This window comes from Oncorhynchus clarkii, chromosome 9 (assembly GCF_045791955.1).
Source record: "Oncorhynchus clarkii lewisi isolate Uvic-CL-2024 chromosome 9, UVic_Ocla_1.0, whole genome shotgun sequence".
In the NCBI taxonomy this organism is placed as follows: Eukaryota; Metazoa; Chordata; class Actinopteri; order Salmoniformes; family Salmonidae; genus Oncorhynchus; species Oncorhynchus clarkii.
In genome coordinates this window covers 5,575,927-5,592,717 of record NC_092155.1, presented here as the reverse complement: position 1 = coordinate 5,592,717, position 16,791 = coordinate 5,575,927, and the positions used below count along the sequence as shown (strand labels likewise).

General features: G+C 48.1%; 1 protein-coding gene across 1 annotated transcript; it reads left to right on the top strand.

Moving 5' to 3' along the window:
* Positions 1-1,957: 1,957 nt before the first annotated feature.
* Positions 1,958-16,791, top strand: LOC139415796 (fibrinogen alpha chain-like). Its single transcript, XM_071163889.1, has 6 exons — positions 1,958-2,213; positions 12,142-12,258; positions 13,187-13,370; positions 13,822-13,967; positions 14,702-14,898; positions 15,197-16,791. Exons 1-6 carry the CDS (start codon positions 2,160-2,162, stop codon positions 16,011-16,013), a joined length of 1,515 nt encoding a protein of 504 aa, XP_071019990.1. The 5' UTR covers positions 1,958-2,159; the 3' UTR covers positions 16,014-16,791.

Genomic DNA, 16,791 nt, shown 5'->3' with positions numbered 1-16,791 from the left:
TCAATACATATGAACCAATGAATCTATCAGTTCAAGTCCATCAGTCACTACATACAGTGCCATCAGAAAGTATTGACGTATTCCACATTTTGTTGTCTTACAGCCTGAATTCAAAATGGATTCAATACTTTTTTTCTCACCCATCTACACACAATACCCCATTATTACATCATAATACCCCACTATAACATCACAATACCCATTATGACATCGTAATACCCCATTATGACATCACAATACCCCATTATGACATCGTAATACCCCATTATGACATCATAATACCCCATTATGGCATCATAATACCCCACTATAACATCACAATACCCCATTATGACATCACAATACCCCATTATGACATCACAATACCCCACTATTACATCATAATAACCCATTATTGTTACGAATCCATCCGAAGATGGTGCCTCTTCCTGTTCGGGCGGCGCTCTGCGATCGTCGTCGCCGGCCTACTAGCTGCCACCGATCCCCTTTTCTGTTTCATTTAGTTGTGTCTGATTAGTTTCACCTGTTTCATGTTTAGGTTGTGATTGTGGGCTATTTAAACCCAGTAGGCCCGTCGGCTTTGGTGCAGGCTGGTTTCTCTGTTCGTTTTGTGGATGTGATATTATCTGTATTTCTCCGGACTGTTTGTGTCCTGTTTTTGGGCCGGTCATTGTATGCGCCTGGTGTTTTGGCGTGACCTACTTTTCTCCGGAATAAATACAGTTGTCCTTTACCCTCTGCTCTCTGCGCCTGACTCCGCCCCCTCTACTCCTAGAAGTCGTAACAATAATGACATCACAATACCCCATTATGACAAATTGAAAACATGTTTTCACATGTCACCTGAAAAGGTAAAGAAAATTAAATAAAGAAATATGTTATTTACATGTTATTTACATCGGTATTATTTATGGAAGGGCGGCAGGTAGCCTTGTGGTTAGAGAGTTGGGACTATTAACCGGAGGATTGCAAGATCGAATCCCGGAGCTGACAAGGTAAAAAAATCTGTCGTTTTGGCCCGAACCCACTGTTCCTAGGCCGTCATTGAAAATAAGAATTTGTTCTTAACTGACTTGCCTAGTTAAATAAACGTAAAGGAGGGGAGGGGTGAAAATCTTTGTCGTAATTTGTCCCTATTTTAGAACATGGAACACAGAAGTTAGAACACAGAACACTAGAACTTAGAACACAGAACTTTCGGGAACTGGGTGCAAAAACACATATCGGAATTTGTCCCTATTTGCTGTCCTGTGTGGGTTTACATGTACTGTGTGGGATGTTACGATGACTAAAAAACACGCTGTGCTAAAACATCATCTCCTCTCAGCCTGAGTGTCAGGCTGTTTGTGTTGTCACGCCAACTCCTTGTCACTCAAAGTCATGTTTGGCTTGACAATGAGCAGTGGAGTTGGCATTAGTACAAACCTATCCAGGCTACAAAGGGACAACCTGTTTGAGAAAATCAATACAGACATAAACTGCTGAGTCAGCTCACCTCCAGGTCAGAGAAGAGATAGTGAAAAACAACCACACAGACACTAAAATCAACAAGACTGCTTTCATTCCAAAAACATTCCTCCTATGTTCTATTCCCTCTACTCCTCACAGCTACCCAGTCTGATCAGGGACAGTATGTATCAATCCTCTACTCCTCAAAGCTACCCAGTCTGATCAGGGGCAGTATGCATCAATCCTCTACTCCTCACAGCTAGGGGACTGATCCTATCTGATCACACTTACTGAGATGTTTGATGCAACCGGCCAGCCCCAGATCTGTCAAGGGCAGAAGTGAAGGACACAACCTGGAATGAGAAGCATCGCAACCTGTGAGTCAATCAATCCGTTACGAAACCCCAGGAGGTTTCTCGGATTGACCGCTCGCTAGACAAACAGTGACTAATGTAGGCCGTATCCCAAATGGCTCCCTATATAGTGCACTACTTTAGACCAGAGCCCTATGGAACCCTATTCCCTACATAGTGCACTACTTTAGACCAGGGCCCTATGGGTGTCCCTATGGGCCCCAGATATAAGTAGTGCACCATATAGGGAATAGGGTGCCATTTGGACCTAACCGAGGGTTTGTCATCAGGTATTGCCATATATAGGGGCCCTGAGGCTCGGGGGAGCAGTATTCTAGACGGACAGAGAGAAGAGAGATGAAGCTACTAAATATTCTCTGCTTCTGCCTGGCTGTCCTCGCCTCCACTTGGGTACGGTAATATATGTTTTTATTATTTATTAAATAATTATTTTAATTTAAGAGGTTTAATAATACTTTATTTAATAATAATATATTGGATTTATATAGCACTTTTTATTTTATTTTTAAAAAATTTAATTTTTTTGGTTCATTATTTATTAAATAATTTTTTAATGTAAGAGGTTTAATAATATTTTATTTAATAATAATTTATTGGATATCATTTTTTTAAATGTTTATGTTCATTATTTATTAAAACATTTTTAAAATTTAAATAGATTTAATAATATTTTATTTCATAATAATAATAATAATAATAATTTGGGGGATTGATATAGCGCTTTTTCCAGGTGACATGCTGTGTCTAGTCCTTGCTAATATGTTAGCTGCCATGTTGAGAACAAGTGTTTTAAAGACTGCTTTATTCTCTAGGATCAAGCGGACATCTTGCTTGATGTGTGGATCATTTATTATCCAAAATTCAATTCAATTCAATGTGACATTTTGAGCATGAAAGCAGGTTTCTGGGGCATGAAGAGAAGGATGTTATCAGCAGTGGTGTAAAGTACTGAAGTAAAAATACTATAAAGTACTACCTAAGTAGTTTTTTTGGGGTATCTTTACTTTACTTTATATTTTTTTACAACTTCAACTTTTACTTCACAACATTCCTTAAGAAAATAATGTATTTTTTACTCCGTACATTTCTCCTGACACCCAAAAGTACTTGTTACATTTTGAATGATTAGCAGGATTAGAAAAATGTTCTAATGCACGCACTTATCAAGAGAACATCCCTGGTCGTCCCTACTGCCTCTGATCTGGAGGACTCACTAAACAGAGAACATCCCTGGTCATCCCTACTGCCTCTGATCTGGTGGACTCACTAAACAGAGAACATCCCTGGTCCCTACTGCCTCTGATCTGGAGGACTCACTAAACAGAGAACATCCCTGGTTATCCCTACTGCCTCTGATCTGGTGGACTCACTAAACAGAGAACATCCCTGGTCCCTACTGCCTCTGATCTGGAGGACTCACTAAACAGAGAACATCCCTGGTTATCCCTACCGCCTCTGATCTGGAGGACTCACTAAACAGAGAACATCCCTGGTCGTCCCTACTGCCTCTGATCTGGAGGACTCACTAAACAGAGAACATCCCTGGTCATCCCTACTGCCTCTGATCTGGAGGACTCACTAAACAGAGAACATCCCTGGTCGTCCCTACTGCCTCTGTTCTGGAGGACTCACTAAACAGAGAACATCCCTGGTCGTCCCTACTGCCTCTGATCTGGTGGACTCACTAAACAGAGAACATCCCTGGTCATCCCTACTGCCTCTGATCTGGTGGACTCACTAAACAGAGAACATCCCTGGTCCCTACTGCCTCTGATCTGGAGGACTCACTAAACAGAGAACATCCCTGGTTATCCCTACTGCCTCTGATCTGGTGGACTCACTAAACAGAGAACATCCCTGGTCCCTACTGCCTCTGATCTGGAGGACTCACTAAACAGAGAACATCCCTGGTTATCCCTACCGCCTCTGATCTGGAGGACTCACTAAACAGAGAACATCCCTGGTCGTCCCTACTGCCTCTGATCTGGAGGACTCACTAAACAGAGAACATCCCTGGTCATCCCTACTGCCTCTGATCTGGAGGACTCACTAAACAGAGAACATCCCTGGTCGTCCCTACTGCCTCTGTTCTGGAGGACTCACTAAACAGAGAACATCCCTGGTCGTCCCTACTGCCTCTGATCTGGTGGACTCACTAAACAGAGAACATCCCTGGTCATCCCTACTGCCTCTGTTCTGGAGGACTCTCTAAACAGAGAACATCCCTGGTCGTCCCTACTGCCTCTGTTCTGGAGGACTCACTAAACAGAGAACATCCCTGGTCATCCCTACTGCCTCTGTTCTGGAGGACTCTCTAAACAGAGAACATCCCTGGTCGTCCCTACTGCCTCTGTTCTGGAGGACTCACTAAACAGAGAACATCCCTGGTCATCCCTACTGCCTCTGTTCTGGAGGACTCTCTAAACAGAGAACATCCCTGGTCGTCCCTGCTGCCTCTGATCTGGAGGACTCTCTAAACAGAGAACATCCCTGGTCATCCCTACTGCCTCTGATCTGGTGGACTCTCTAAACAGAGAACATCCCTGGTCGTCCCTACTGCCTCTGTTCTGGAGGACTCACTAAACAGAGAACATCCCTGGTCGTCCCTACTGCCTCTGTTCTGGAGGACTCACTAAACAGAGAACATCCCTGGTCGTCCCTACTGCCTCTGTTCTGGAGGACTCACTAAACAGAGAACATCCCTGGTCATCCCTACTGCCTCTGATCTGGAGGACTCACTAAACAGAGAACATCCCTGGTCATCCCTACTGCCTCTGATCTGGAGGACTCACTAAACAGAGAACATCCCTGGTCATCCCTACTGCCTCTGATCTGGAGGACTCACTAAACAGAGAACATCCCTGGTCATCCCTACTGCCTCTGATCTGGAGGACTCACTAAACAGAGAACATCCCTGGTCATCCCTACTGCCTCTGATCTGGAGGACTCACTAAACAGAGAACATCCCTGGTCATCCCTACTGCCTCTGATCTGGAGGACTCACTAAACAGAGAACATCCCTGGTCATCCCTACTGCCTCTGATCTGGAGGACTCACTAAACAGAGAACATCCCTGGTCATCCCTACTGCCTCTGATCTGGAGGACTCACTAAACAGAGAACATCCCTGGTCATCCCTACTGCCTCTGATCTGGAGGACTCACTAAACAGAGAACATCCCTGGTCGTCCCTACTGCCTCTGATCTGGAGGACTCACTAAACAGAGAACATCCCTGGTCATCCCCACTGCCTCTGATCTGGAGGACTCACTAAACAGAGAACATCCCTGGTCATCCCTACTGCCTCTGATCTGGAGGACTCACTAAACAGAGAACATCCCTGGTCGTCCCTACTGCCTCTGATCTGGAGGACTCACTAAACAGAGAACATCCCTGGTCATCCCTACTGCCTCTGATCTGGAGGACTCACTAAACAGAGAACATCCCTGGTCATCCCTACTGCCTCTGATCTGGAGGACTCACTAAACAGAGAACATCCCTGGTCGTCCCTACTGCCTCTGATCTGGAGGACTCACTAAACAGAGAACATCCCTGGTCATCCCTACTGCCTCTGATCTGGAGGACTCACTAAACAGAGAACATCCCTGGTCATCCCTACTGCCTCTGATCTGGAGGACTCACTAAACAGAGAACATCCCTGGTCGTCCCTACTGCCTCTGATCTGGAGGACTCACTAAACAGAGAACATCCCTGGTCATCCCTACTGCCTCTGATCTGGAGGACTCACTAAACAGAGAACATCCCTGGTCATCCCTACTGCCTCTGATCTGGAGGACTCACTAAACAGAGAACATCCCTGGTCATCCCTACTGCCTCTGATCTGGAGGACTCACTAAACAGAGAACATCCCTGGTCATCCCTACTGCCTCTGATCTGGAGGACTCACTAAACAGAGAACATCCCTGGTCGTCCCTACTGCCTCTGATCTGGAGGACTCACTAAACAGAGAACATCCCTGGTCGTCCCTACTGCCTCTGATCTGGAGGACTCACTAAACAGAGAACATCCCTGGTCGTCCCTACTGCCTCTGATCTGGAGGACTCACTAAACAGAGAACACCCCTGGTCGTCCCTACTGCCTCTGATCTGGAGGACTCACTAAACAGAGAACATCCCTGGTCATCCCTACTGCCTCTGATCTGGAGGACTCACTAAACAGAGAACATCCCTGGTCGTCCCTACTGCCTCTGATCTGGAGGACTCACTAAACAGAGAACATCCCTGGTCATCCCTACTGCCTCTGATCTGGAGGACTCACTAAACAGAGAACATCCCTGGTCGTCCCTGCAGCCTCTGATCTGGAGGACTCTCTAAACAGAGAACATCCCTGGTCGTCCCTGCAGCCTCTGATCTGGAGGACTCTCTAAACAGAGAACATCCCTGGTCGTCCCTACTGCCTCTGATCTGGAGGACTCACTAAACAGAGAACATCCCTGGTCATCCCTACTGCCTCTGATCTGGAGGACTCACTAAACAGAGAACATCCCTGGTCGTCCCTGCAGCCTCTGATCTGGAGGACTCTCTAAACAGAGAACATCCCTGGTCGTCCCTGCAGCCTCTGATCTGGAGGACTCTCTAAACAGAGAACATCCCTGGTCGTCCCTACTGCCTCTGATCTGGAGGACTCTCTAAACAGAGAACATCCCTGGTCGTCCCTACTGCCTCTGATCTGGAGGACTCTCTAAACAGAGAATATCCCTGGTCATCCCTACTGCCTCTGATCTGGAGGACTCACTAAACAGAGAACATCCCTGGTCGTCACTACTGCCTCTGATCTGGAGGACTCTCTAAACAGAGAACATCCCTGGTCGTCCCTACTGCCTCTGATCTGGAGGACTCACTAAACAGAGAACATCCCTGGTCGTCCCTACTGCCTCTGATCTGGAGGACTCACTAAGCAGAGAACATCCCTGGTCATCCCTACTGCCTCTGATCTGGAGGACTCACTAAACAGAGAACATCCCTGGTCGTCCCTACAGCCTCTGTTCTGGAGGACTCACTAAACAGAGAACATCCCTGGTCATCCCTACTGCCTCTGATCTGGAGGACTCACTAAACAGAGAACATCCCTGGTCATCCCTACTGCCTCTGATCTGGAGGACTCACTAAACAGAGAACATCCCTGGTCGTCCCTACTGCCTCTGATCTGGAGGACTCACTAAACAGAGAACATCCCTGGTCATCCCTACTGCCTCTGATCTGGAGGACTCACTAAACAGAGAACATCCCTGGTCATCCCTACTGCCTCTGATCTGGAGGACTCACTAAGCAGAGAACATCCCTGGTCATCCCTACTGCCTCTGATCTGGAGGACTCACTAAACAGAGAACATCCCTGGTCGTCCCTACAGCCTCTGTTCTGGAGGACTCACTAAACAGAGAACATCCCTGGTCGTCCCTGCTGCCTCTGATCTGGAGGACTCTCTAAACAGAGAACATCCCTGGTCGTCCCTACAGCCTCTGTTCTGGAGGACTCACTAAACAGAGAACATCCCTGGTCATCCCTACTGCCTCTGATCTGGAGGACTCACTAAACAGAGAACATCCCTGGTCATCCCTACTGCCTCTGATCTGGAGGACTCACTAAACAGAGAACATCCCTGGTCATCCCTACTGCCTCTGATCTGGAGGACTCACTAAACAGAGAACATCCCTGGTCGTCCCTACAGCCTCTGTTCTGGAGGACTCACTAAACAGAGAACATCCCTGGTCGTCCCTGCTGCCTCTGATCTGGAGGACTCTCTAAACAGAGAACATCCCTGGTCGTCCCTACAGCCTCTGTTCTGGAGGACTCACTAAACAGAGAACATCCCTGGTCATCCCTACTGCCTCTGATCTGGAGGACTCACTAAACAGAGAACATCCCTGGTCGTCCCTACAGCCTCTGATCTGGAGGACTCTCTAAACAGAGAACATCCCTGGTCGTCCCTACTGCCTCTGATCTGGAGGACTCACTAAACAGAGAACATCCCTGGTCGTCCCTACTGCCTCTGATCTGGAGGACTCACTAAACAGAGAACATCCCTGGTCATCCCTACTGCCTCTGATCTGGAGGACTCTCTAAACAGAGAACATCCCTGGTCGTCCCTACTGCCTCTGATCTGGAGGACTCTCTAAACAGAGAACATCCCTGGTCATCCCTACTGCCTCTGATCTGGAGGACTCTCTAAACAGAGAACATCCCTGGTCATCCCTACTGCCTCTGATCTGGAGGACTCTCTAAACAGAGAACATCCCTGGTCGTCCCTGCTGCCTCTGATCTGGAGGACTCTCTAAACAGAGAACATCCCTGGTCATCCCTACTGCCTCTGATCTGGAGGACTCACTAAACAGAGAACATCCCTGGTCGTCCCTGCTGCCTCTGATCTGGAGGACTCACTAAACAGAGAACATCCCTGGTCATCCCTACTGCCTCTGTTCTGGAGGACTCACTAAACAGAGAACATCCCTGGTCGTCCCTACTGCCTCTGATCTGGAGGACTCACTAAACAGAGAACATCCCTGGTCGTCCCTGCTGCCTCTGATCTGGAGGAATCACTAAACAGAGAACATCCCTGGTCGTCCCTGCTGCCTCTGATCTGGAGGACTCTCTAAACAGAGAACATCCCTGGTCGTCCCTGCTGCCTCTGATCTGGAGGACTCTCTAAACAGAGAACATCCCTGGTCGTCCCTACTGCCTCTGATCTGGAGGACTCTCTAAACAGAGAACATCCCTGGTCGTCCCTGCTGCCTCTGATCTGGAGGACTCTCTAAACAGAGAACATCCCTGGTCGTCCCTACTGCCTCTGATCTGGAGGACTCACTAAACAGAGAACATCCCTGGTCGTCCCTACTGCCTCTGATCTGGTGGACTCACTAAACAGAGAACATCCCTGGTCATCTCTACTGCCTCTGATCTGGAGGACTCTCTAAACAGAGAACATCCCTGGTCATCCCTGCTGCCTCTGATCTGGAGGACTCTCTAAACAGAGAACATCCCTGGTCGTCCCTACTGCCTCTGATCTGGAGGACTCACTAAACAGAGAACATCCCTGGTCGTCCCTACTGCCTCTGATCTGGTGGACTCACTAAACAGAGAACATCCCTGGTCGTCCCTACTGCCTCTGATCTGGTGGACTCACTAAACAGAGAACATCCCTGGTCGTCCCTACTGCCTCTGATCTGGAGGACTCTCTAAACAGAGAACATCCCTGGTCGTCCCTGCAGCCTCTGATCTGGAGGACTCTCTAAACAGAGAACATCCCTGGTCATCCCTGCTGCCTCTGATCTGGAGGAATCACTAAACAGAGAACATCCCTGGTCGTCCCTGCTGCCTCTGATCTGGAGGACTCTCTAAACAGAGAACATCCCTGGTCGTCCCTGCTGCCTCTGATCTGGAGGACTCTCTAAACAGAGAACATCCCTGGTCGTCCCTACTGCCTCTGATCTGGAGGACTCTCTAAACAGAGAACATCCCTGGTCGTCCCTGCTGCCTCTGATCTGGAGGACTCTCTAAACAGAGAACATCCCTGGTCGTCCCTACTGCCTCTGATCTGGAGGACTCACTAAACAGAGAACATCCCTGGTCGTCCCTACTGCCTCTGATCTGGTGGACTCACTAAACAGAGAACATCCCTGGTCATCTCTACTGCCTCTGATCTGGAGGACTCTCTAAACAGAGAACATCCCTGGTCATCCCTGCTGCCTCTGATCTGGAGGACTCTCTAAACAGAGAACATCCCTGGTCGTCCCTACTGCCTCTGATCTGGAGGACTCACTAAACAGAGAACATCCCTGGTCGTCCCTACTGCCTCTGATCTGGTGGACTCACTAAACAGAGAACATCCCTGGTCGTCCCTACTGCCTCTGATCTGGTGGACTCACTAAACAGAGAACATCCCTGGTCGTCCCTACTGCCTCTGATCTGGAGGACTCTCTAAACAGAGAACATCCCTGGTCGTCCCTGCAGCCTCTGATCTGGAGGACTCTCTAAACAGAGAACATCCCTGGTCATCCCTACTGCCTCTGATCTGGAGGACTCTCTAAACAGAGAACATCCCTGGTCGTCCCTGCAGCCTCTGATCTGGAGGACTCACTAAACAGAGAACATCCCTGGTCATCCCTACTGCCTCTGATCTGGAGGACTCTCTAAACAGAGAACATCCCTGGTCGTCCCTACTGCCTCTGATCTGGAGGAATCACTAAACAGAGAACATCCCTGGTCATCCCTACTGCCTCTGATCTGGAGGAATCACTAAACAGAGAACATCCCTGGTCGTCCCTGCTGCCTCTGATCTGGTGGACTCACTAAACAGAGAACATCCCTGGTCGTCCCTACTGCCTCTGATCTGGAGGACTCACTAAACAGAGAATATCCCTGGTCGTCCCTGCTGCCTCTGATCTGGAGGACTCACTAAACAGAGAACATCCCTGGTCGTCCCTGCAGCCTCTGATCTGGAGGACTCACTAAACAGAGAACATCCCTGGTCGTCCCTGCTGCCTCTGATCTGGAGGACTCTCTAAACAGAGAACATCCCTGGTCGTCCCTGCTGCCACTGATCTGGAGGACTCTCTAAACAGAGAACATCCCTGGTCGTCCCTGCTGCCACTGATCTGGAGGACTCACTAAACAGAGAACATCCCTGGTCATCCCTGCTGCCTCTGATCTGGAGGACTCTCTAAACAGAGAACATCCCTGGTCGTCCCTACTGCCTCTGATCTGGAGGACTCACTAAACAGAGAATATCCCTGGTCGTCCCTGCTGCCTCTGATCTGGAGGACTCACTAAACAGAGAACATCCCTGGTCGTCCCTACTGCCTCTGATCTGGAGGACTCTCTAAACAGAGAACATCCCTGGTCGTCCCTGCTGCCTCTGATCTGGAGGACTCTCTAAACAGAGAACATCCCTGGTCGTCCCTACTGCCTCTGATCTGGAGGACTCTCTAAACAGAGAACATCCCTGGTCGTCCCTACTGCCTCTGATCTGGAGGACTCTCTAAACAGAGAATATCCATGGTCATCCCTACTGCCTCTGATCTGGAGGACTCACTAAACAGAGAATATCCCTGGTCGTCCCTGCTGCCTCTGATCTGGAGGACTCACTAAACAGAGAATATCCATGGTCGTCCCTACTGCCTCTGATCTGGAGGACTCTCTAAACAGAGAACATCCCTGGTCGTCCCTGCAGCCTCTGATCTGGAGGACTCTCTAAACAGAGAATATCCATGGTCGTCCCTACTGCCTCTGATCTGGAGGACTCTCTAAACAGAGAACATCCCTGGTCGTCCCTGCAGCCTCTAATCTGGAGGACTCTCTAAACAGAGAATATCCATGGTCGTCCCTGCAGCCTCTAATCTGGAGGACTCTCTAAACAGAGAATATCCCTGGTCGTCCCTGCAGCCTCTGATCTGGAGGACTCTCTAAACAGAGAATATCCCTGGTCATCCCTGCAGCCTCTGATCTGGAGGACTCTCTAAACAGAGAATATCCCTGGTCATCCCTGCAGCCTCTGATCTGGAGGACTCTCTAAACAGAGAATATCCCTGGTCATCCCTGCAGCCTCTAATCTGGCAGATTCTCTAAACACAAACGCTTTGTTTGTAAATTGTGTCTGAGAGTTGGAGTATGACCCCTGGATTTCCGTAAAAATAAAAATAAATCACAAATTGTGCTTAATATAAGTCATTAGAAATTATTCATACTTTACTTTTATCTTTAATACTTAAGTTACTTACTTTTTATAATTAAGTATATTTAAAACCAAATATTTGTATACTTTTACTCATGTAGTATTTGACTGGGGGACTTTCACTTTTACATGAGTCATTTTCTATTAATGTCTCTCTCTCTCTGTCTCTCTCTCTCTCTCTCTCTCTCTCTCTCTCTCTGTCTCTCTCTCTCTCTCTCTCTCTCTGTCTCTCTCTCTCTCTCTCTCTCTCTCTCTCTCTCTCTCTCTGTCTCTCTCTCTCTGTCTCTCTCTCTGTCTCTCTCTCTCTCCCTCTCTCTCTGTCTCTCTCTCTCTCTCTGTCTCTCTCTCTCCCTCTCTCTCTCTCTCTCTCTCTCTCTCTCTCTCTCTCTCTCTCTCTCTCTCTGTCTCTCTCTCTGTCTCTCTCTCTCTCTGTCTCTCTCTCTCTCTCTATTTCACCCCCCCTCTCTCTCTCTCTGTCCCCCCCCCCTCTCTCTCTCCCCCCCTCTCTCTCTCTATCTATCCACCCCTCTCTCTCTATTTCACCCCCTCTCTCTCTCTCTATTTCACCCCCCTCCCCCCTCTCTCTATCCCCCACCTCCATCTCCCCCTTTCCTCCCTCCTGGTCTCTCTCAGGCTGAGGACGCAGCGGCCGTATTGAGCCCTCGTGGAACCCGACCAGTAGAACATGGTTACAAGGCTGATAAATGTGCCGCAGAGAGGAGTTGGCCTTTCTGCTCAGATGACGACTGGGTACGTTTTCACTCGCAGGAAGACCGGAAACGTCTGAATAATATACATACATATTTAGAATCTTTGTTGTGGTTTTATTTGACATAGTGTGTATAGTTGTATCCTTTTCAGGTGAGGGGTAGGAAAACATGTCAACATGGAGATGATCAGTTACTCAAACTCCTAGATTAATAAAAGTTCATATTTGATCAAGTTGATTGAAAACACAGACATTTTACAATCCATTTTGACTATGTGTTGATTTGACTAGGAGATGATTTGACTAGGGGATGATATGACTAGGGGATGATTTGACTAGGGGATGATATGACTAGGGGATGATTTGACTATGTGTTGATTTGACTAGGGGATGATTTGACTAGGGGATGATTTGACTAGGGGATGATTTGACTAGGGGATGATTTGACTAGGTGATGATTTGACTATGTGTTGATTTGACTAGGGGATGATTTGACTAGGGGATGATTTGACTAGGGGATGATTTGACTAGGGGATGATTTGACTAGGTGATGATTTGACTAGGCATTAGTTATGATTAGGCATTGATTTGATTCCATTTTCCCCTGTCTGCCTGTCTCCATGTCCATCTGTCTCCATGTCTCACTGTCTCGGTCTTCCTGTCTCCATGTCTCCATGTCTCAGTAGTTTATATTCACTCTGGGGTGGATTTGAGGACTAGGCTTAAACTGCGTCTGGGAAGCCGTCCGTCTATGTCCTGTAACTCTCTCCTCTCCCCTCCCTCCTCTTCTCTCTCCTCTCTCCTCCTCTCACATCCTCCTCCTCCCCTTCTCTCTTCTCCTGCTCCTCTCTTCTCCCCTCCCTCCTCTTCTCTCTCCTCCTCTCTTCTCCCCTCCCTCCTCTTCTCTCTCCTCCTGCTCCTCTCCTCTCCCCTCCTCTTCTTCTCTCTCCTCCTCCTTCTCCTCTCCAGGGTCCTAAGTGCCCGTCAGGTTGTCGTATCCAGGGTCTGTTAGACAAGGCAGACCATTCCCTGCTGAAGAAGATAGAGAAGATTAGGCAGCTCCTTGACCAGAACAGAGCCAAACACCGTTCTGCCGACCAGGCATCCAAACAGACCTATGACTACCTCAAGGAGAAACTCACCTCCAACGCAGGTGAGATACTGTACCATAATATTGTTTGATTGGATGAACGTTCGGCTTTGTTTGACTGATCTCGATGTTTTACATGCACTAGTTCTCTCTCTCTCTCTCTCTCTGTCTCTCTCTCTCTCTCTCTCTCTCTCTGTCTCTCTCTCTCTCTCTCTCTCTCGCTCTCTCTCTATCTCTCTCTCTCTCTCTCCCTCTCTCTCTCCCTCTCTCTCTCTCTCTCTCTCTCTCCTCTCTCTCTCTCTCTCTCTCTCTCTCTCTCTCTCTCTCTCTCTCTCTCTCCTTCTCTCTCTCTCTCTCTCTCTCTGTCTCTCTCTCTGTCTGTCTCTCTCTCTCTCTCTCTCTCTCTACATATATATATATATATATATATATATATATATATATATATATATATATAAATATATATATATATCAATGTTAACCATCCCTTTCTCCCTCTCCTCTGTCCCAACAGGTAATGACAACAGCTTCTATGACCTGGCTGAACGCCTCCGTCAGAGGATCGTCGACATCAAGATCAAGATAGACCGCCAGCTGAGGATCCTCAACACTCTGAAGACCAGCATCAAAGACCAGGTTATAGAGATGCAGAGGATGGAGGTGAGATTAAGATTAGTGATTAAGATTAGCGATTACGATTAGCGATTACGATTAGCGATTAAGACTAGTGATTAAGATTAGCGATTACGATTAGCGATTAAGATTAGTGATTAAGATTGGCGATTAAGATTAGTGATTAAGATTAGCGATTATGATTAGCGATTACGATTAGCGATTAAGATTAGTGATTAAGATTAGCATTTACGATTAGTGATTAAGATTAGTGACTAAGAAAAGCGATTAAGATTAGTGATTAAGATTGGTGATTAAGATTAGCGATTAAGATTGGTGATTAAGATTAGCGATTAAGATTGGTGATTAAGATTGGTGGTGATGGTGAAGACCAGGGTCAGAGACCAGCGAAGACATATTGAGACCTAGGTCTCTTTAACAGTTGTATAATACAACATAAATATGCGCAAAATATATATACATACACATTAAAGATGAGGAGACTGCAGATGTAGAGACAGTCACTTTGGTTCCACAGAGAGTTTCCACCTATGTGTTCAGGACCCTTGGTGTTATTCGTCTGGTTTGAGAGATCTGAATTATAAATTCTCTTCTCATCCCCCTCCCCCTCTCTCCTCTAACCCCTCCCTTCTCCGCCCTCTCTCCTCTAACCCCCCCCCCCCCCCTTCTCCCCCACTCTCCTCTAACCTCACCCTTCTCCCCCTCTCTCCTCTAACCCCTCCCTTCTCCCCCTCTCTCCTCTAACCCCTCCCCTCTCCCAGGTGGACATTGACATCAAGCTGCGCTCCTGTAAGGGGTCTTGTAAGGGCTACGCTGAGTTCTCCGTTGATCAATCATCCTACGTGGCCCTGGACAAGCAGATGGACCAGCTAGAAGCCCAGAGGGTTCAGTCTGTTGAGACCGTCGGCTCGCTGCACATCATGAAGAGCCGCCCGCTTAAAGACGTCTTGGTCGACAGGTGAGGAGGAGGATGATGATGCTGAGGATGAAGAAGATGATGGATGACCTCTTGATAATCACCTTTTTCTTTTTCTTCTCCCACCCACCCACCCTCCTCTCCTCTCCTCTCCTCTCCTCTCCTCTCCTCTCCTCTCCTCTCCTCTCCTCTCCTCTCCTCTCCTCTCCTCTCCTCTCCCACCCACTCTCCTCTCCTCTCCTCTCCCCCTCCCTTCTCCTCTCCTCTCCTCTCTCCTCTCCTCCATCTGCTCCCCTCTCCTCTTCTCTCCCATTCCCTTCTCCCCACGCCCCCCTCTCAGCAAGTTTAAGTCCAGCCTGGCAGGGGAGCAGAAGCAGGATTTCTTCCCGGAGGTGAAGTCCGTGAAACTGACCTTGGAGGCCGAGGGGTCCAGCGCTTCATCTGCCGCCTCTGTCAGCAAGGTCCCGGGTACGCACTTCCAGCCTTCGACCTCAGGGTCTTCATCTTCATCTTCTTCATCTTCATCATCGAGTTGGTCAACGGGATCAGGGTCGAAGGACGGGTCGAAGAAAACGATCACGGAGCTGGGTGGTGGTGGGGGTGGTGGTGGAGGTACGAGGGGGGATGGAGATGGGGATTTCTTTAAGGGGATGGGTGGACTCGGCGGAGGGCTGGGGAGTCTTGGAGGCGGAGATTTCACCTCTACCGGTCACCAGACCACGCATATATCGAGCTGTACCAAGACCATAAAGAAGACGACAGTGCATACGAAGGACGGGCCGGTGGAACGCATCGAGGAAGTTTCGAGCGGACCAGGCTGTGAGGCAATGAAGCTCGGCGGCGGCGGAGGAGGGATGGGGGACTTCTTCCCATCCCTCTCTTCCTCTTCCTCCTCCTCCTCCTCCTCCTCATTCACCAAAACCACAAGCCACGGCAGTAACAAGGGAGGCAGTAGCCTCCTCAGCAGTACCAAGACCGGCGGCGCTGCCGACGGCTTCGGAGCTGATTCATTCGGAATGGATCTCGGAGTGTTTATGCGCGGGAAAGATGACGATGATGTCCCGGATTTCCTAAGCCACAGCCACGGCGTGAAAACTAGCGTCCGGAGCAAACGGCAGGCAGATTATGTGGGAAAAAGTCCTGATGACCAGGAGTAACTGCCCAATATTTGACCTAGCTAGCCGCTGTTTAGCCACTGTTAGTATCTTAGCCTAGTGGCCGTTAGCAATTAGCATGTTAGCCTCCGTTAGCATCTTAGCCAAACTGACATTAGCGATTAACACCTTAGCCTAGCGGCCGTTAGCGGTGAGCGTCTTGGCCAGCAGCTCTTAGCGTCATAGCTAGCAGTGAGAAGTGAAACGTTTCTATTTTTTTGTCGTAGCTCAAATCAAATCCTAGAATGTGATCAACAGTAGCCTAATGAATAAACACTCGTAAAGTAGTTCAGCCATTTGCTCATATGATGTGTTTGTGTTAAAAAAAAATAATAATCTAACAAATTGTATAAAATAAGTTCCAGAGATACTGTCTAAAATATGCTGTACTATACATCATAGTGTATTCTCAACCTCTCCTGAGCTGACTACCAGAAGGGGTATAGACTACCAGGACAGGTGATAGAGGAAGAGAGAGAGAGAGAGAGAAGGATGGGGAGTGAGTGACAGAGATAGAGAGAGACATTGCTGACTGTTGATTCTGTGAGTAGATGATTAAAATGTGTTTGTTTTTTTTGTCTGACCCTGTGAATGATGTCAATGTACTGAATGTTCATGGGACAAAAACAAACAACCGGCTAACTTCTGAACCAATCAGGTACTGCCAATGTTCAAATAACTGTTCTAAGAACAGAAAGCGGTTCTAAGAACTACGTTAGAACTTCCGTTAGAATGTCCAAACTAAGCTACTGATGCGACAATAAAAATATTTTCACTTCAA

Excerpts from the sequence above, each read along its gene's own strand:
- LOC139415796 (XM_071163889.1), top strand. The coding sequence starts at position 2,160 with ATGAAGCTACTAAATATTCTCTGCTTCTGCCTGGCTGTCCTCGCCTCC. Across the intron at positions 13,371-13,821 it reads GAAACTCACCTCCAACGCAG|GTAATGACAACAGCTTCTAT; the intron begins GTGAGATACTGT and ends CTGTCCCAACAG. Across the intron at positions 13,968-14,701 it reads TAGAGATGCAGAGGATGGAG|GTGGACATTGACATCAAGCT; the intron begins GTGAGATTAAGA and ends CCCCTCTCCCAG.